At 41.8% G+C, this 21,520-nt stretch overlaps 1 protein-coding gene across 7 annotated transcripts in view; it reads left to right on the top strand.

Annotated features, from left to right (window-relative positions):
• magi2b (membrane associated guanylate kinase, WW and PDZ domain containing 2b) overlaps positions 1 to 21,520 on the top strand; it is a 71,395-nt gene that overhangs the window by 16,372 nt on the left and 33,503 nt on the right. For all 7 annotated transcript variants that reach the window (XR_013779216.1, XM_079345542.1, XM_079345543.1 and 4 more), the window contains exons 2-3: positions 2,750 to 2,866; positions 20,777 to 20,896. Coding sequence is in view for 6 of the 7 variants with exons in the window: in XM_079345542.1 (XP_079201668.1) it covers positions 2,750 to 2,866; positions 20,777 to 20,896 (237 nt within the window). In the remaining variant the exon portion in view is untranslated. The remainder of the gene's footprint in view (positions 1 to 2,749; positions 2,867 to 20,776; positions 20,897 to 21,520) is intronic.

Here is a 21,520-nt window from a genome sequence, read left to right as displayed (position 1 = left end):
TGTGTGAGGGTTTTTGTGCTGGAGCACTGGTGGAGAAGCAGAGGAAGAAGGGAGGACACTGAGGTTTTAGGCGGCAGAAGATGTGCAGTTGTTGGTTCCAAGGCTAAAGGACGCTTGGGAGGACAGGCTGCCTGTGGATTTATACCCGTAGAGAAAAGATGGCTTTCTTCAACATCTGGGCTGGCTGCTGATGAGGTGTCTGGTCTGCACTTCCTTTAACGTCACTGTCTGTCTCTCCATCCCTCTCTGTGCATACAGCTGTGTGCGGTGGTATGCATGTATAAATATGCGCCTGTGTCCGTGCATATCAAAAGATATGGCGTTTGCCGGTATGCACAGCTGCATGATGTGGTGTGTGGTTAATTGAAAACTGCGACAATCCTGCAAATGAAAATCAAGAATTCATCCCGTCTTTCTTTGTTTTCTGGCTCACTCCTCTTTTCTAGCATTGCTGTTTGTGCAGTCATTAACTGTGCTTCACAGCCTTGCTAAAATGGTGTCAGTTTACATAAGATGTTATTCCAAAAAGATTCCTTTCAACAGAGACACAGACAGCTACATATGTGGGAAACCTTCACATTCCATGTGAGCCTGCAGAATATCTTCTTTGGCTGAAAGCTGTATTTTCTCTTTGACGGATGTGAGCGGCATTAATCTCAACCGGTAGGCCAAAACCTGTCAAGTAAATTCAGCAGGAGGTCGCTAGAGTATGCATGGGTGAGAAGACATGTTTTTCATTTGTAAATGCATGGCTTGTAACCTCATACCTCCTGCTGTCGGATGTGATAGTCTTGCACACTGAATGTTGTGTGGAGAATAAGTTCTCCTCCTTTCATCCTCTCGGGCCTCTTTGCTTTGGGATGAAGGGAGGAGAAACAATTCATGGACATTATCATACTGTGTGTGTGCAGCACAGATATGTTGGCCTGCTCTCAGGCTTCTTCCTTCGTTTATATGCCATTTATGTTTGACTGGGTTCCAATCAGGGAACTTAATGAGAAAGACGGCAAATAATTAGGAGAGACAGAGAGGCAGAGAGATGAGATGAGATGAGCTACTGTCCTCTATGGTCCCTTTTCACCCAACCTGCTGACAATGCACATTTAGTCCCAAGGGGATCACTGGTTAACACAACCAACGTGATCTGTATGTGTGTGTGTGTGTGTGTGTGTGTGTGTGTGTGTGTGTGTGTGTGTGTGGTGGCCTCTGCAATTTTGCAATGGTGTGAAAACTGGCGATGCAGCGATCCAACTTTATGAGATCTGATACCTCGGCTATGGGTATCTATTGAGCTGAGTTACAGATCCTGATTCCAACCCGGATCAGATCCCAGTGGTTAATTAAGAACTTATATTTCTCAATGTGAGAATGGGACTCTGTATTTGTATTTGTCTGTAAAGTAGCATCAGATTTTCGATGTCCGTATCACAAATTTTTCTGAAATTGCGATCGCAATCTGCCCACCAATCTGTGTACCACACGGAGCATCACTCAACCTATGCTGTCATAGTGAACCCTTATTGAGCTTGCATTGTATAGTATGTGCAAAGCAGGCAAAGCTGTGCACTCCTTTGTTGTCGATGGGATTTTTTACATTGATAGCATTGTCTCTTAAAGTTTGTGTACTTTAGTAGACTGACAAAGTATTTCCTATGGGTCAGTCAAAATGTAGTTGCTGCTGTGTGATCCATGGACGTTATTAGCCTTCAGGTTTTATCCCTGCACTTTGTGGTAACCTCATAGCTCCAGGTATCTACAGTGAAGCTTTTCCGATTCATAAACTCTGCTTATACATGTTCTTGAACATACCAGGCAGAACACCTTTAAAATGGACTGTCCAGTTGTTCCAAGTGTTTTGTCGCGTTCAAACATCTAAGGGAAGTTTCTTGCTTCTTTACAATTTAGTGGACAAAGTGAACTGCTTTGTTTTCTTTTGGCCGTCTTCCTCAGTCATGTAGCTGTGCAGATATTGCTTTTTGTAGTAGAAAGGGGGTTTGGCATAATATGCATGAAGTATCTCCGAACTGCTTAGCCTGTGTTGTTAGCTTCCTCCGTGCTCTGTTGGCTTCACTTAACAAAATGTACAAGCCATGTAGCACACGCATGTGATCGCATTAAAATGAAGTGAACAATTTGCCTCATGAGCTGGTTCCTTGGATCAGCCTTTTCGTCACTGATACTGGATCGAGCTATCGTGTCAGTGCATCGCTCGTGAGAACTAGTGAATATCTGTTATTTTGATGAAATGGAACCACAAACTGCTTTTTTTTTTACCTCTAAACTGCCTTTGCATGCAGTTCTCTCTCTTGCGTCACCTTTAGGAAATAAAAGATGATGAAAGATCTTCTTTCGTCTTGTTTTCACTGCCAGTCTTACAAGCTGTACATTCTCAACCAACTTGTCGAAACTCTTTGTTGGAGCTATTCACTGTTTGCCTTGAAGCTAATGTTTAAACTCATGTTGACATTTTTGTGTGTGTGCAGTCCTTCAAATTAAAATCTTATGTGCATAGTTATTTTCATTTTCTTACACATTTAGTTGAGGATCTAAGGTAGAATTTAAAAAGTCTTGTGAGTTTGAGCGATGCTTGTCTGCACCTCAGGAGTTTGTATTTGGAAATCGTTTTAGTTCTTTCCATTGTTTGTCTTACCGCTGATCTTAAACATCTTTCCAGACTTTTGCTCTGTGCATGCCATCTTATCAAATAAAGCAAATGCTCATTTCTGTGTTCTGTGATTGTGTTTTTTAGGGGGAGTGGTTGACAAGGATTTGCGGCACTACCTCAACCTGCGCTTCTCAAAGGGCTCAGTGGACCACGACCACCAGCAGATCATCAGAGACAACCTCTACCTCCGCACTGTTCCCTGTGAGTTCACATCACCTCGCCTCCGAAGCGCCTTTCAAATGGCCTCTATCACTCCTTCAGTCTTCTTTTACTCCTCTTCGATGTCATCCCCTCTGCCTTGCTGTGTGTCTGTTATTGTCTTTTTCACTGTCCCTTTCTTAGATCATCATTTCCTTCTCCCTCCTCTCTTAATCATTACTTCCTCTCTTTTATATTTCCATCTTTACCCCCCCCATTTTTTTTTAATCACACATGATCTTTCTCTCAGTGTCTCCCGTCGATTGCTCATTTTCTTCCCTCAATCGTCCGGTTGCTGAGCTCTCCGCCTGAGGTTTCCATGGCAACCAGTCTCTTGTCTCTAGGCTTGCGTTGCCTTGACGCCCTACCCCCTTCAGCACACACTAGACATGCACAACTCACACAAAGATATACTCAGATAACATGTCATTCAAGCTGATACATTCGGAAGATGTTTCTCTAACTGTGTGTGAGGAATTCACCCACAGAAACATCATCCTGTTGGTGTATGTAGATGTGTGTCGATGCTTACGCTGTGTCGTCATTTTGTGGTTTGATGCTCGTTGAGGGGCTGTAACATTACAGGGATTGACGTTGAGGGATCGGCGTCACCACCAGTGTCTGAATGCTGTCAATACAGCCGGCAGCTTACGAATTAGCTGATCTGGAGACTCCAGCGGCCCGCTACATGTGAAATCCTGTCATGCATGTATGAAGGGAGCCTATGTCTGTGGTGTTTGTTAAAAGGCAAAACAACCTCCTAATCTCAATGACCTCATGCTGTGTGGTTGTTCAGCAGGCAAAGTGCTGGAGTTTAATGAACTAGCGTTTTGGCTGTTTGTGGACGGACAGATGTGATACAGAGTCATAAAACAGTGAAGCTAGGATTTGATGTGATATATCATTGTTCTTCTGTATTCTGGTAACCTCTACTATACTAGATGTCCTCTGTCGGTGTGTTGAGCCGCTGACACAGAAGTGATTGTTTAATACTCTCCCACAGCTGCACTCTTCCTGAGCCTCTCTCTCCCTCTTTTTCCTCTCCTCCCTCCCTGACTACTCCTGTCGTCTCCATCTCTTCGCCTTCACACTTTGCTCTTTCTCATGTCCCATGTGACTGTCCCTTATTCTCTCCTGCTTTCTGTCATAACTAAGTCAACTCAACCCCTCTTTTCTTTTTTTAATCTTTTCTCTCTTTCCTTTCCTTTTACCTTTGACAGCCTGTTTGCTGTGGATCAGTGCAGTGAAGGCTGGTTGAAAAGGTTAGGATTGAGGTGACAGGAAGTAGCTCAAGTTCAACACCTTAGGCCCTCATCCACTTCGGCCCTGTCAAGATGGCAGAATGGCACGGGCCCTTTAGTAGCGTGGACCACAGGTTTGCCACCAGGTTTCATGTTAGTGGCCATTAGGCACGTATGAAAATGGAAAGCTAGTCACTGTGTGATTTGTGAGCTGTAATGACATCCCCATAATTAACTGTCTATCACATAATAAAGCTGATACTCTGTTATGAAGATTATAGGAATTCAAACAGCCCAGACCTCCTGCATGGCAGCTCTGAGTCATCCGCTGAGTATTTAAATTAATGAAATAAAATGTAACAGAGATCCCCCAAATTCATCTCTCGCTGACATTCCAGATTTAATGAGCCTTTGGTCAATAGGCCAACTATGTCGCACAAAATGCCGTACAGTTGGCCGAGGATGCCACAAAAACATTCTCTGCATGACTTCCTGGCATTCAGAGACACACAAAGGCAAGCGTTGCTCAGCCATCAGAGTGACACAGCATCAGACTGCTAAAAAATCAGGGATGAGGTTTGCTCAGTGCTGCGCCGCTCGTGCCCGGCAGGCTGTTTGTTGTGGTGGTTTGGAGCATTGTAAAATCAGTGGGTTTTTCTTCCCCTCTGACCACGCTGTCAGTGCGAGTCTGTCAGCTTGACAAGCAGACGCCACTCTGCATCACAACATGCTGTCACGCTGAAGGACGTGGGAGGAAGTGTGTGTCTTTGCATGTGAGTGTGTGCGCCTGTGTGTTGGTTCATGCAGCCAGAAGGCTCGCATGTTTGACATCAACTCCTGCACCCTGTTACATCACTTGTTGTAAGGATCAGCCATTCTTCCCCCTAAAAATCATGAATTGAATGTGACAATGTGGTTGTTATTAATCACTTTTAAAGGAAAATTCTTTGTTTCCAGGAAGCTTGTAGAGTGTTTGTGTGTCTTTTTGTCGGTGTATTTATTTACACTGGTCTCTTTTTCACATGCTCTGATTATCACTCACTTGGCATTATTAAGGACAAACACACGTACATGTTCCTTTAGATATGGATTAACACAGATTTAATATTGATATTAAACTATAGGAGAACACATTTTACATTATTGAATTTGGATTGAAGAGGATCATGTAGGATGAATTGAGGGGGATGAAACTTTAAAATAGGAATCACCTTAAACAGGTCGACTATCACAGTTTGATATTATGCCTGACTTCTAATAGCTTTAAATCTACATTTTTCTTGCACTATTTTTGATCATTCAAAGCGAACACTTGACCTTTTCAGAAGACAAGTCTGATCTTCTGTCTTGCTGATGAGGGGTTTAAGAGAAGCGCCTTCGATGGTTCCGCTCACTGCATACAAACAGAGTGAATGGTTCTTTGATGTGGGTGGAGCGGAGAAATGTGGTGTACAAGTAGAGACGATCTGGAAAACATATAGGGAGAAGGAGAGAGGGGCGGGGTGGAGAGGTGATGGATTTAGACGTGAGCAAAGCAGCTCCACATGAAGAGGGAAAAAAGGGGAGAAGACAGGAATAGATGTAGAAAAGAGGAGGATATCAGCGGGGGGGGGGGGGGGGGAGAAAGACCGTGTGGTTAGAGGATGGAAATTGAGCAGGAGAGAATCGATGGGAAGAGGATGGAGGGATGAGTGGAGTAGAGACATAGAGAGTAGAAGGGCAGACGTGCCCTGAATGGGGGGAGAGAGAGCTATGAGGGAGCCTCGTAACTTATTCCCAGGAGAACCATCTCCTCCCCACTACTCTACTCAGAGGCATCAGTAAAAGCCTCTATAAATAGCTTCAACCGTGAGCAGCACGTTCCTTTACTCAGATAGCCTATAAATACATGCAGCTTCTGTCACTTCACATCCACTCCTCTGGACGCATTCTGCCCTGCAGCCTCTCAGCCTCTGACAGGGAATCCTCCTTTGGAGACTGTCGAGGAGGAGCAGATTAAGATGTTCATGAGATACATGACCAAGATGCTGAGGATGGTGATACGGCTGACTGACCCCACTGATAATGATATCTGTATTGGAGATGGCTTTAGTGATGATGTGAGTAAATCTGAAGAAAATGACCCATTTTCACCTCAATGCACGCTGGGAATTTTAATGCCTCATCTAGTAAATCCATTTTATATGCAGTTTTTTTTTTTTTATGTTGTGTTTATGTTTATGTTCTCATAAAAGAGAGAATCCTGCAGTGTGCTATGCAGCCGCTTCCTGAGATAAGTTGAGACACAAACACATTCCTTATCATGTCGCTATCAATTTCTAAGAAAAGTTTTTAGTTTTGCTAAAACAGCCTCACCAAACTGCGTAATGAATGTCCCGGTTCATTAAAAGATAAACAAACGACAACAATGGCGTTACATGTAAAATTTTCCCTTCCCAACAATTGAACAAACTGAACACATATTTGTATTCACATTTTGTAGTTGTATTCTCCTTTATTTTGATGACATGGTTTTTTCGGCAAGGGACTTTATATGTAAAGTAAAGGATGTTGCACATTGAGGGAACGACAGTCCTGGGAGTAGAGCTGCAGCTATCGAATATTTTAGTAATCGAGTATTCTATCGAATATCCTGTCGATTAATCGAGTAATCGAATAAATCATACTTTTGCTTAATTAAGTTTTAACTCGTCTTGGGTCGTCCCTACAAACCTGCTTCTTTGCAGTTACCGTGGTAACGCCTGCTTGTTACAGCCAACCACCTCTGCTCTACAGCTGCTGACACTCACCATATTACTGACAGGGTCCCAAATAAACTTTTTGATTCACTGGTCAAGTGAATTAAAAATACAGGCCAAACACGTTTTAATGGCTGAAATAGCAAATACTGTTTTGTGTAGCCTACACATCTGTTACAGTATTTAATTGAGAAAGCATTATGTTCTGTTGAATCAATCACAGAATCAATCATTATGTCAGATCAGGAGATTGAGAAACTTTAAATATATATTTGCTAAATTATTATTCCACAAACAAGTTATCTCTTGATTTAGCTTTGAAGACATTAGAGATTTAATATAATCAGCCTGTTCATTATTAAAAGTGTATCTCTGTCTGCTCCTGCAGCGCGTGCATTCAGCGCGCTCACAGACTACAGAGACCATAGACGTGTCTATGACAGAGACTGTGAGAGGACGTTGCTATCGTTATGTTAGCTGCAAACACGGAGAGAGTGAACGGAGAAAAGCCGACCGTTTGACCGGATCACGTGTTCCTGACTGGGTCGTATGGATCACGGATCAACTGTGTGCTGACTAAAAGTTAAAAGGGGCACGCCGCGCTCGCGTGTGCGTGTTGAAGTGTTTGTGTGTAAGAGAGAGGAGCAGGTAGCTGCAGCTACATTAAACGTGTTTTATACTCATACCAAAGTTTTGATGACGCAAAAAAAAACCAAAAAAACTTAACGAAGCCTCGAGGCAGCGAAAATTCCTCGATGAATTTTTGTAATCGAATTATTCGAGTTATTCGAGGAATCGTTTCAGCTCTACCTGGGAGTATGATCAGCTGCAGACTCTTACCTCTGTCTCCTACTGCGTCTGTAAACAGGATTTAATACAGTCAAACAGTATCATAATATTGAATTATAATAAATTGAATAAATCAATAAATTGAATTTAATATTTTTATCGTGCTACGCTCCCCAAGTCCGTGACGGAAAAGAGAGAAAAAGAGAGAGAGAGCGTGCACATGCATAAGGGCAGAGAGGTTCTTCAAGGCAATGGGAGTTAGAGCAGAGACCGAGTGTGTTTATCCTCCTGTATGTCAAACCTTTTCTCCTCTACTTATGGGGACCACAGTCGGCATGCTAGTCGTTGTTTTGTGTGTGGCCATCCATAAGTGGCATGAAACAGCTGGTGTGTGCCAGTCTGAGATGGGCACAAAATCTGCTATATTTATGAGGACCAGCCAGTCACCAATCAGGACCAAACAGTCTAGGGCTCATAATCATTCTGGGGCTGCCTCAGAAAACACCAGAAACCTCCTGTTGCAGAAACATGAGTAAGCACTGAGCAGTTTTCCCCAAACGCTACGACGACATGTATGAGCCTAATGAATGAACTAATCAGGAAATGACACATTTTTTACTAAAATGACAAGAGGATTATTATAGAATTCGAGACAGCTGTCACTCTGTGTTACTACTAACAGAGGGATGCGGCTCATTCACTTCAGTGATATATCTGAAGATTGTTCTCTACAGATTTACATAAGGCTTTAAATTCCCTTTTTTTCATGTTTTATGTTTGCTGCTCCAGCCATGTGTTCTCTCTCTCTGTTACTCACACTCTTGGCCCAGGAGAGAGCAGTGTATCTTGATAGCCTCTTATTATGTTAATTTTCAGTGCCTGACGTGTTTTGTTTAAGTAATATGATGATTTCACTTTAACATACAACGTACTGCGAGATGCATCGAGGAGTATATTGTAGGCTTACATATAAAAAGCCAACATAAAGAAAAATAAAAGCTCCTACTTTTTTTGGGGGGGGAAAGGAACAGTGAAGAATATACTTTTAAAAATTAAGGAAATGATCTGATCCAATGCAAAGTAATCTATTGAAAAATAATTCATTAAGTCCTTCCTTTATCTCCTTGGCTTGCTAATTTTCACGACCGCCTGATGCCCAGGCTACAGTGGATGTCTGGCTCTTGAATCTTCTGTTCTCATTCTGTCATACTGTCAACTGTCCCTTTAGCAGCCAACAGATTTTCATTTTGAAATGGGAAAATAAAGATTTTTTATTTTATTTTTTACAAATACCATTAAAAATATAGGAAAAGAAGAATTTTTCTGTTTTTGTTTCGACAATAAAAAGCAGTCGGGCGCCAAAGACGCTTTTATTACAAAAAACAACAACAACACCCTAAAAGGAAGTCACCATTGTCAGTAGATGGACTGGAACCATAAATTCATCATTACAGATATGTCCTTATTTTGTTTTAATAAGTAAAGAGGGTAAATAATGTTTTAGTTATCATTGCTTTCATGTTGGAGGCTCAGTGTTTTTTGCAAACCTCTGCATAGCCTGTTCACAGCCGACTACAGGCTTTTCTCAACATGTTGATTTTTTCCTGGCTTTAACAACATTTTATCAAACTAGTTCATAAGAGAAATCACGCGCTGCACTCAGTGTCAGAGTGAACAAAACAAGTGAAGCGTGAGCGCGCTTGCTTGAGTTACCGCACTGACGCTGTCGGCAGTGGTTTCTATTCAACGATGAAACATGTGGGGGCGCAGGAAATTGTGAAATATTTGGGCTGTAGCAGTAATTAAAGAGATGATCTAACAAGAATCACTGACAAAACACCAATATAACAGGAAAAACATGTAAAATTATGAATTAAGTGTTGCTGTTTTGTATTTTAACATGCTATGTTAACTGGCCTGAGCAGACAGCGAGAACGTGAGATCAGCTGGCCAGAATTCTTTGTTGTGTTTCAAGGTTCAGCTTTTTGAAATATTTGCAATTGACGCATGTTCAGATAATGCTCAAGGTAATATTTCGTTGCTGTGAGTGGGCCTTAACCCTGATTTCGCACTGAAGTGATTACAAGTAATTAAAGGTGTTTTTATTACAGTGATGAGGGGTTTGGAAAGGTTAGATCGACCACTTGTAAGTAGTATCTAAAAAAACCTGGCTCTCAAACTCTTTTTCGACTTGAATGCTACTTGCATCACATTGTTAGTGTTTGATTACATATTGAATTAGAAAAGACGATACACATATCAAATACCAACAGCCAGAGCTGACATTTTGGATCAGTACATCTTGAAATAACATCACAATTGTGTCATCTGTGTGTTCTGAATCCAAGTTTCAAATTCCAATGTTTACACATCAAACATCTTTTCTGACGTCTTTTTTTTTCTTTTTTTGAAAATCTTCATTCAAAAATAAAAAAATAATACCCACTCATTTTACGGTTTGCCTACAATGACCCTGTCCTTTAGAGAGGTGAAGGTTTCTGTTACAGAGCTAAAATCACTTCACTTACCAAAACATCTTCAGTTCACATCAAGGCCCAAGAAGACGTCGTGATTATTATAAACTTACAGTCTTCACGTTAATATATGACGTTTCCATGATGAAAACTTTACAACCATTTAATGGTACACGTGTAAAGTCTGTACATTATTCCTTTCTAAAGTTAGTGAGATGACTGGCCCTGCGTAGAGTCCACAATAGAGGTATAAACTGGAGTGGACTTTGGTTTACTTCTACAGTCATTTCAACATTCATCCTTCAGTCTTTCATATTAGAAAAAGCTGCTTCACAAAGGTACAGAGAGCCAAATAAAGTCCACACAAACACCATCCAAACAAACAGCCAACTGGGCAGTATCACTGGAGCCCAACGACTCATAACACTGAATTGAAAACCACTTATACCTCGTCATCTCCAGCTGCCCCATTGCATCTGCAGAAAGCCCAGAGACTCTTGTGCCACTGTGTAACCACCAAGCTGTGCATCAGCAATGGCTGCCATTATTTCAGTCTTATATCTATGGTCTCTGAATAACATCTTGGCCACTGCACTCATCACTTCCTTCACCATCCTGTCACTGGTGAATAGCTTCCTGTACTATGTTAGGATGAGCACCACTTAGAATTTAGCCTCTTTTACCACATTTGCCCCCTGTGTTGGTTGGGTGAGTAGAGAGAGCTGTTCTTTTAAGTGTTGCTCTCAGTCTCATCCACCTTTTATTTTGTAACAAGCTGTTTGCAGGGCCGATTAAGTAGATTTTCATACGAATGATCTGATATCGATTGATAAAATCCACTGATCACTGATCGCAGGAGTGCAAAGCACCAACGAGCTGGCCGGAAGTACTAAAAATCGGGATGACTGGAAGCGACGATGGAAAGCTCGTCTGAGGACGACTTAGAGAGATCAAATTCTTAACGAGCTATACTCCCGTCAAAAGCATCAAATTGTTGTGTCGTAACACTTATTCCAACACAAATCGGCTAACTTGTAAAGCTAAATGGAAAAGTACAGTGATATTGAAAAGCAAATTAAAAGCGTTGCACTTGAATCATTTCAATGCAGTCACAACAGAGGTTCATAGATGAACAAAACAATGACATAATAATCTGAAGAAGTGACAGTAAACAACATGTCAGCCTCACATTTTGTGACAGAGCTGGTTTAAATATTTCAAATGTGATTTGGTCTTGCTCGTAAACTAGTGAAATATTAGAGCATTTATCAGAGCATACTGATTCTTCAAGTTCTGTAAACTTGTCATGTAAAGAGGTAGAATGAGAATGTATGAACTCAGAGGGATTACAGTGACCTCAAAGATCCAGAGCTGTAGCTAAATCCATGCCACTTTCCATCGTTGCCTTAAATCTACTCAGAACCTTTACCCATAAAACAGTCAATATTACTGTCTTCAGTTAATCACGTTCAGACACAAGTGAAGCAGCAGTAATTGTTGTTGAGCGCTTTTGTGGAGTCTATTCTACAACTCAGTCTCATCCGTCACCATCAGTCACTCCATCTCTCGAGCAGACTCAGCAGAGGGACCTAACAGTGAGTTTAGTTTTCACTGATATGGAAAACTGTGTTGCAGGGATGGGTCGATAAATTGTTAAATGTCTACAAAGACTTTTAACAGTTTCAAAAAAAGACTCCTTCCCCTCATAGCGTTATCAATACTGTTTCCATCAATGTTCAACGAATGGGCGGCACAGGGTGTGGGACTGATCAGTGGGCTTTCTTGTTTTTGAATACGCTTGGTGCCAGTTGTATTTGCTTGACATGGTGCTGGCTTATTGTAACTTTGGCCACAACAGTTTGACAAATCCGTTTGATTACTTTGGTCTTGAACAATTTGAGTCTGCTATGTTTGCACCTGTTGGGTTGTGGATGGGTTCAAAAATTCCCTGACTCTGCCATTCGCACTGACTTTTTTAAACATGGGATCTGATCATCCTGTTTCCCCATTGAGATTTAATCAGCTTAACTGGTAAAATGTTTGTGTTAGACACAATTGTCTTTTGAGTTTAAGTTGCTTGCTTCAATGTGTGTCTGTGTGTGTGTGTGTGTGTGTGTGTGTGTGTGTGTGTGTGAGAGAGAGAGAGAGAGAGAGAGAGAGAGAGAGAGAGAGAGATACATCCCACAGGGACTCTCTCTTTAAAGGGTTGATTTGTCGGCTTGCTCATGTTAAAGGGCTGGCTGACATGCTTTGATGTGGCTCTGTGCTCCCTGCAGTTTGACTGGCACACTGGATTAATGTTGTTCCACACATAAAAGAAACTGCAAGGGAATTATGTGAATTTCATGAAATGAGAATGGCAAATATTGAAAGTGATTAATGAACTGGTTATGTTTTCAAAGTTCTTTGCCTGTTAAGCTCTGGACAGGTTTCATCTCATTTCATTTTTTCCTCAGTATGATGCTCTTGCTCTGCAGCTACCGGTAATCATAAACTGAGGTTCTACTCAAGCTTTTTGTCTTTGTGTTCCTGCCTCCCTTTTTTACCTCCCCCATAACCTTCCTCCCACCGTCTTATTCTGTGCTACCTCGAAGATCAGAGTAACGTGCAGCGGTGATCAAGGTGTTGTCCTGTGATGCTCAGTGATCGCTGAGACCTTAGACTGCATGACTGACTGCTTTGATTAATCTATACTGCTTAATACAAACACTTAGACAGCTGCACACACTCTATACTTAACTCTACACGACAGCACACTGTGTGTGTGCAATATGACGAACCCCCTCTGTCCTGCTTCTGTCAGCTCTGCAGGGTAATGAAAGAGGCTTTTCAGCCTCAGTGTAGGTAATTTCTCCAGATCACAAAGCTCGTCCAAACGCTGATCCACTGAGCATCTCAGTTGTCTTTACAGCTGATGGTGAACCTGACTGACAGACACCTAATAGAAGAAAATTAAAAGCTGATGCAGCTGTTTCAGACCTGAACTCCGTACTTACCTGGGTTCAAATGTTCATGGGTCCTTTCTTGATGAAACTTTTGTTTTCCCCCAAAAGTATTTAGTGAACATTTCAAAGACATATTCTCCCAATAAACAACATCCTCAGCTAAAGAGAAAAAAACCCTGAATATATATAAATAGATAATTGAAATCAAGGACAGTGAATCAGTAAAAACATTTTGTTATAACGTTTATTCCAAAGATGCATTTTGGGGCTTTTATACCTTCATTGGAGGGCAGGACAGTGGATATAGTCGGAAATCAGGGAGAGAGAATGTGGGGAATGAGGTGCAGGAAAGGAATAAAACATGACAATAAACATGCGTTTAGGTTTAGGTATGGATTTAAATTAGCTATATATAGGTTTAATTGAGAGGAAGTCAGTGTATTGGAGGTTCTGATAGGCTGACTTCCTCTATAACATACTTCCATGAGTTTGGGGAGCTGAGCGTGAGGAGTTGTGTTTAAACGTTTGAGCAATTTTAAAAAACAACCAACCCTGCTTGCATGTGTTTGTTGTTACATCACGCAGATGTTATCTGAATGGTTGCGCTTTAAAAAGGTCAGCGCATACTGCAGTCAAAATGAAATATTTCAAACCTTAAGCCCAGCATCTGTGGCATTTTCTCAGTAACTGAGCAGTTTTACGATTTATCTTGTGTGAGCCACCTTAAGGTTTCTGTTACAAACAGAGCGAGGAGCCATATTCCCTATGCGTCCCACACACTTTGTCAGTGTTGACTGTGACTAGACTGAGTCCATGGGGGGGGGGGGGGACAACATCATCCTGCTCTCATTGACAGTACACTGCAGGGATGACATCCATGTTTTTCTGAGCCCTAAGCTCCCATCACAGTGAAACCTTGTCCAGGTGACCAGTGCACGCAAGGTGGAAAATGTGTTTATAGTCTCTATAAGACAATTATTTTCACTTAATTACACTGAAAAATGTTAAGTAGTTCAATCAGTGTTTTGGACAAGCTATTGTTGAGGCCCTAAAAGACACTAACAGCTGGTTCTGGCTGAAGGTTTACTTCCGGATTTGCCGCTTGACAGCCTGCTGATGACAGATCATCCTCCTCCGACCTCTGCACATCTCCCCCCCATCTCGACAGCCAAGAATATACTCAAGTCAAGGGTGCCTCGTAGGTTGTTCTTCAATTTGGTCTCAAATAGTTCTCTGCGATAAGTCTGTCAGAGAGGTGCAGCAGTCAGTCAGCTCCTGAATATGTTGTGGGCTGAACTTGGATTGCATTTCCGTCTGCATAACTGACATTTCTGAGAGTAGTGGAAAACCCCTGAATTGTGTATTTAACCACCAAAAACATTAAGTCCAAGGAGCCCTTCATACCATTTTTTGCTAAATGCTTGGCTTTACCAGCCCAGAGTCGTTGCCTTATTCAGGGTCAGGGTCCACAGATGGATCTGATCCCTCATGACCTCTGTTTCAGAGCGCTTCTCACCAGCCCTCGGTGTCACGAGGTTAGATGTGCATAAAACTTGTAATTCAAACAAATAACACCAAGAAAACATGAAAACAATGCGAAGGAGTCATGTCCTGGTATCAGCAACAGCTATTGTACCCTCAAAAAATCGGAGGGCTTTTTAGCGCTGAGGGCGCTGAACTCCATTGTTTTTTTTTTAGTACAAACAGAGCTGTCTGTGGACACAGGCTCTGATTCTCACTCCCTTTGGAATTCTCTTATTCCTCCAGTATTGGGATAAAATGGAGCCTCTATCACAGTGAAACCTGTCGGCTTAAACACCAGCAGAATTACTCTAAGGGAACCAGGTGTGACTCTCAGTGGCCGGGCTGTGACATTAATTGATTGATGAAGTGCAAAGAAGCAAGAGGCGCAGACCTGCAGCATAGTAGAGCAAAGAAAACAAATCTAGCTGTGTTCCTCTGATTTTAATACTTTCACTGTGTATGCATAATGTGCAAGCGCAGATCTGACATAAATATTATTTTTTACACAGCAAATGAATACGTTGCCTCTTGTTACCATGGCAAGGCTGCGTGGCCAGGCAGTGACGTGGTGTTTGGGTAGCAGATGCTCCAGTCAAAGCGTTGCTGTGTTGTCTCCCTGTATCTGCATCGAGGCTTTGTAGTGTAAATAAGGTGGCTAATGTGTTTTTTTTGTGCTCAATCGTTCATCCTCCAGACTTTGTGTCACACATCACATCTGCCAACAGGAGAGTAGGAAAACATGGAAGTGGGATGAACCCCGAGAGTAAGACGTGACAATGAAATGTGAGACGGAGCATGAATGAGCAACAAAAGAAGAGAGTAACGAGTGAAGAGGAGTGGGTTTAAAAAGAAATAAAAAACACAGAGAGAGGGAGTAATGGGGACAAAAACCAACAGCAAGAGAAAAAAAATGAGGGGAGAGCACAAGGTCATTTTAGAAGACAGACAGACAGACAGACAGACAGACAGACAGACAGACAGACAGACAGACAGACAGACAGACAGACAGACAGACAGACAGACAGACAGACAGACAGACAGATGCTAATGAAATTAATACTAAAGCAGCACAGTCCTTTCAGATGTCTTGCTGTTGTGGTGCTCTTTATACTCTGTTCTGAAAAGGATTCTGGGTAAACAAGTTCAGGGTTTTGTGGACAGTGTATTAGTGATTCTTGAAATCTTATGTGCCCTTTATATTCCCTACATGATTAGATTGAATAGTAACATTTTAATCTCTTGCACATGCATTTTCATCGATGTTAGAGCACTTTAGAAATAACAGATTGGGAACCATCGTGAGTTTGAGTAGAATGTATGGGGTCTGTGCTCAGCTGAGCAGCATGGCCTATAATGAACCTACATTGGTATCCAGCATGGTTAATGGGGTTGGACCAACTACTTATTGATAGACAAAAGTGGCTCTTTCACCAATTCTCAATATGTCAGCACTGGTCAAGGTTCACGTGGGTGTATCATGGCTTCATCCTGGATCATCAGGAGGAGGTTGAGACATGCTGTTCGTTTATATATGCAGCTTTTAGGTCTCAATTCAGAAAGAAACATCATACATCAGTTTAATTGAACTGGGCCCTTTTAAGTTTGGAAACACATAAAGCCCAAAGTACAGGTGTGCTGTTAAATGTCTCTCTGAATGTTTAAATTCTCCTCTTGTGTTCGCATGGGGATATTGTGAAAGTGTTCAGCTTTTAGATCGTATTTAGGATTTATGTATTACCTATTATGTAACCAATTCTCTCTAAACACAACAAGCATGAGCTCAGACGTCTGAGAGACCATAGTGATGCATACATCTCGTGTGTGCACACTGAAGAAGAGCTGATGGCTTTGTCGGGACGACGTGCATGTTGTTTGTTTCATACAGGTAAGCTGCCCCGTGCCTTACTTTGAGTTAAGCTCAAAGGCAACACTTAAGATGACAGAACGTTAGGACAAATGTTTTTTCACACACATCATCGTTCCCACACAAGCTGAGATGTATGGTTTGACCACCTTCCCCCACCCTTTATTATGATAATCAGTCCGTCCATAGTCTATATTTAGCTCTGAATTTACCCCACTCTACGTCTCCCACTTGGCGACTTCCTGTCTAATTATAAAAACACATGTATGAATACAAATTCTTAAACTCACTCACAGGCTGATTCTGCTGCTGCTGAGGATACACTGCAAGGTGAAGCTATCATGCTTCTCCTCCTCCCACTTTCTCCTTTTCTTTTATGGACCTTCTCTGTGTTTTCTCTGCTTGCCACTCCTCTGTCTCTCTATTATTTAACAAAGGTCTTTTTCCTCTTATCATCTGACACCCAGCAGAGTTATTTCAGTATATCAGCTGTTTTAGTTTTGCCTGCAAATGGAGTTTCCTTGTTATGTTTCTGCATAATTTCTTTTTTTTTTCTACTTTCCTCCACTAATGTGAACATTTTCTGTATTATTCAGTTGTCATGGTTTAAGGCAGGTTAGGCAGCTTTTCTTTGCTTCTATAGATTGAAGTCATTTACGCCATAACACTCAGTGACACTCGCACTCGTCCTTGCAGCTTCACCTCTGAGGGGTTTGGATACACTGGATGATTGCAATGCTGAACCATTTTGGCTCACAATTTGCTTTATCCTTAAATAGCAAGAGCACGACATCCAATCAATAGTCAGCAGCAGCAGCAGCAGCAGCAGCAGCAGTGCTGTTTGCTGAGGGGAGGGGTCGCTGCCATGTCTCACGACAGTCTGTTCCCTTTTTTTTTTATTTGACGCACCTGTGCTTGTTCTGCTTTGTTCTGCTCTTTTATTAAAGCTTTGCTTGATGTACAAAAAACATACAATTCAACTCTGCCGAACTGAACCAAGACATTCCAGCCATCATCCACAACCGCCATAAGTAATGGATCCTATTTTTATAATTTTTGACCTCTACCTTTGAGTTTTCAGAATAAGAAAGAATAGAGAAGATGGTATGGTTAAAATGGATGATGAGAGAGAAAGACGGCAGCAGGATAATATGAGCATGGATTTTTCTTGGGACAGGCTTTGTTTTCATTGTAAAGGTCTACTACACCTTTATTTAGTGGTTGTTGTTACTAAGGAAAACGAGCAGAGTGCGGAGGTGAATAAAGAGGTAATGATGTAAGCTGCAGAAAAAAATGTGTGAAGGAAGGAAAGAGGGGGAAAAAAGAACGCTCACGCTATCTGCCTATCTTTGCAGATAATTGATCAATATCACCAGCTCAGATCCAACAAGATGCGCTCTCTCCCTCTCGCTCTGCTCTGTTGCTGTGTCCAGTGAAGGAAGCTGTGGGAGAAGGCCATTGGCAGGTCATCAGTATTCCAGCAAGCTCTGCCTACTCCGGTGTGGGCAGAGAATAATTTCATTCTGATCTTACAGATCAATAGCTGTACTCAGTGGAAGGCGACCAGCCCTGCCTGCTGTCTGAGCTGCTGCAGTATTCAGAGTAGCACGACACACATTGGATGGCTGGTTCTCTTCAAGATACATGTTTAATATTCAGTGGAGCTTATAGAGTACGCTCAATTGTGCTGGTCTGTGAGCTTCACATTGTTGAGTCTTTAAATGGAAACAGGAGACACAAGAACCCTTAATATAGACGATGGTTGCGAAGCTGATTTGAAAATGTTTTCAGGTTGAGTCACAGAAATGATGAGTCAGCTCAGGGGGTGAGGAAGATATTTATTACTCCTTATGATATAAGGCAATCCAATACATCAACACAAAAGAAAAAACAGCACGGGGTAAAGAAAAAACTTTTGAAACTGATGAAATACATGTTATACTTCCCAATAGAAGTGGGTTTTTTTTCTAAAGGTCAACAAGTGCTGCTGATAATGACATTAACTTACAGTTTGCATCACATAAATTAAAGAATGAATGAACAGGTTTGTGTGGTCACCAACAATCACAGCCCTGTATAAAAGATTATTGTGGGTTTCTGACAATGTTCAATGACTGAATTCTGCAGACGTTTGTTTTGTTTAACCAAAGCAGGCTGTGTTGTGTGGAGTATGACCAAAAGAAGCAGCCGACTCTCACTATTAAAACAACATAAACTAAATAAATAATAATGTAACTCTTTTTGGTGTGGTGTTTAAAGATGCGTAGATTTGATAGTGAAATTTGAAAGTTGGAGAATGCTCTATTTTCTAAGAGTTACAGACCCCCACCACCATAACTTCTCAATAAGCATTACATCTTCACATATACATTTTCTTTGTGTATACTTATAAACATAAACCACAGAATCTGTGCACTTCACCAACGTTTGCATTTCTCTACCAAACAATAATAAGTAGAAACAGTAAGTTCAAATAGTTGATTAAAATAGTTGCTGGTCATGAATCCATTTTCAGTTTAGCACAGGAAAGCTGCAGTTACCTTTAGCTGTTTTCTCTTGATTGTGTTAGTGTGAGCTGACACTTTGTCAGAAGTCCAAGGCTGCTGATTAAATGTATCTGTACTCTACACTTGTGGAACTTTTAATACAAAACCCCTTCTAAGAAGTAGAAATTGTGCTTTGCTGTCGTGTACAAAACCAGCATCTGCTGCAACAGAACAGACCAAATACTGAAATGATAAAGCATGTTGTCATCTCACGTTGCCACATCTCCTGATAACACTTGTCTCACAGCGGCGTGAACTGTGACACAGTTAAATCAACAGTATGCTCATATTTTGTATTTATTAAAGGACCATTCCCAAATACATTAAACTGTCTCTTAGTGTTGATCAGATTAGTTTACTCCAAACAATAGACAGTATTGGCACATTCTCAGAGACACACTCACACTCTCTCACACACCTGTGGTGTTGAAGATTTATTGTGTCCAACTGGACAGAGATCAGCTCGAGGTGGGATAACTGTTGGCACAGTGGGTGGGTACCATTTAGAGTCACAAAGACGAACACACACACACACACACACACACACACACACACACACACACACACACACACACACACTCAAACAGACACCTATGTACACAGTGTAGCTGTGTTGGTCAAACTAAAGGACTGTATGTGTCTGATAGTGTGGGGTCACTTCTTCACTAACAAGGTGATGCTGAGCAGCTATCTCATGTCCCGGTGGTGAAGTGTTAATTCAGTGGAAAATGTTCAGTAGATGCACTGCTGGAGAACAGTGGTGACAGACGATCAATAGAGATCTGCTGATTAAGATATCACACTCTGTCAAATGAAAGGCTTCCTGCACTTCTTGTGAAGACGCACCTCCTTATTCTCAGTGTTCAAGCTTCTCAATGTGTTTGGGAGGGTAACGTTCACTGCCGACTGTTTTACTCTCCAACAGATCAGACTTACTTTTTTATCGAGCTTTTAGTCAACGTTGATTTTTTAAAATTCTGGCTGCTGCATCCAAACGTCTGCTCTTGATCTTGACGTCGAACTTATCTATAAGCGTTCACCTTGCGAGTCCAAGGAAAAGCTCTGGCAGGGCACTCCATGCGGGGACAGTGACTGTTTTCAACCGTGGAAAATTGAGAGCAGGAATCAACACCAGCTTTGGGACTTCACTGAGCCTCAGCTTAAAGTCCACTTGGCATAGAAACAAACACGGCACCTCATTAAACTTGAAACTCCCAATGCTGCCATCACAGAGCCGGGTCTCGATGCTGCAGCGCTGATGGAGATCTCCAGAGCGTTGATGTAGGAAGGCTCTAATTGCTGCATGGTAATGTGGTGCCTCCGCATTCCTGCTGTTTCAACAATAATCCAATCCGTACAGTATTGTGTGCTGTGTAAGGAGGTTTTGGTTTATGCTTCGTGAAAGTGCTGTATGAATTCATTCGTTTTTAAAAACCGCACCGGATCGGCTCACAGGACTGAATGAATGCAGTTTGCTGTTTGCACATGCTTTTCCTGCTCCTCTATTGCTGTCTCTTACTGTCACTCACACACAATTGTGTGAATGGATTTGGCTATCACAAGTGATGACTCCTCACTCAGCCTCTTCTGTTCCATTTCCTCTCTCCTCCCACTTCCTCTGATACCATTTGTAGCCCCTAATCTGCCGTCTTTTTCTGTCCAACTTTTTTTTCGGAGCGCTCTCTTCGCCTTCCTGCCTTTTCTTGTCAAGTACCCTATTGGCTTTGTTGACCTTTCCTTTTCCCTTTTTCTCTCCCCCCCCTTCTCTTTCTCTCTCTTTATTTGTCTGCAGGTACCACCAGGCAGCCTAAAGAGGGGGAGGTGCCGGGGGTGGACTACAATTTTGTGAGTGTGGAGCGTTTTATGGAACTGGAGCAAAGTGGAGCCCTGCTAGAGAGTGGAACCTATGAAGGTGAGTGTCGGGAGCTGTGCTGAATAAAAACCTTCTCCATCTGGGAGACAAGAACAGGTGCTTAGGGAGCAAATATGGGCGCATGTGTTTCAGAAGAGCTATTTTGCTCCTTTAAAAAAAAAAGAAAAAAAAAAAAGCGATCTGACATCTCTTGCCTCTGCATACATACACGAACATGTTTGATAGATCAGGTGAGCAGGTGATACACTTTCTCAAAGCTTAAGTAAACAAAATGGGCCGAGTCAGTATGAAATCCTCTGATGTTTGTTAAACGCCTGTGTGTGTGTGTGTGTGTGTGTGTGTGTGTGTGTGTGTGTGTGTGTGTGTGTGTGTGTGTGTGCACATGTACTGTTTCCAAGTAAAATTGGGGTTTTGATGGTTTGTTTACCATGGAGCGTTTTTGAGAATATACGGCTAAATACTCACTATATGCATCAGTGTAGGTTAAAGAGGTTAAATTTAGCCCGTGTATGAGTTCCTCTTTTTTTAGGCTTATGTTTCCTTCTCTCTTGGGCCTTCACTTGACGTGCTCCACCAGCTGAAGTTGTGACACATTGAATTGAAACAGAGAAGAAGAAAGCATGAGAAAGGAAAGACATCAGGAAGAGGCAGACATATTTAGAC

This window comes from Symphodus melops (genome assembly GCF_947650265.1).
Source record: "Symphodus melops genome assembly, chromosome: 6".
In the NCBI taxonomy this organism is placed as follows: Eukaryota; Metazoa; Chordata; class Actinopteri; order Labriformes; family Labridae; genus Symphodus; species Symphodus melops.
The sequence above is the reverse complement of the archived record's forward strand: the minus strand, read 5'-3'. Positions and strand labels throughout refer to the sequence as shown.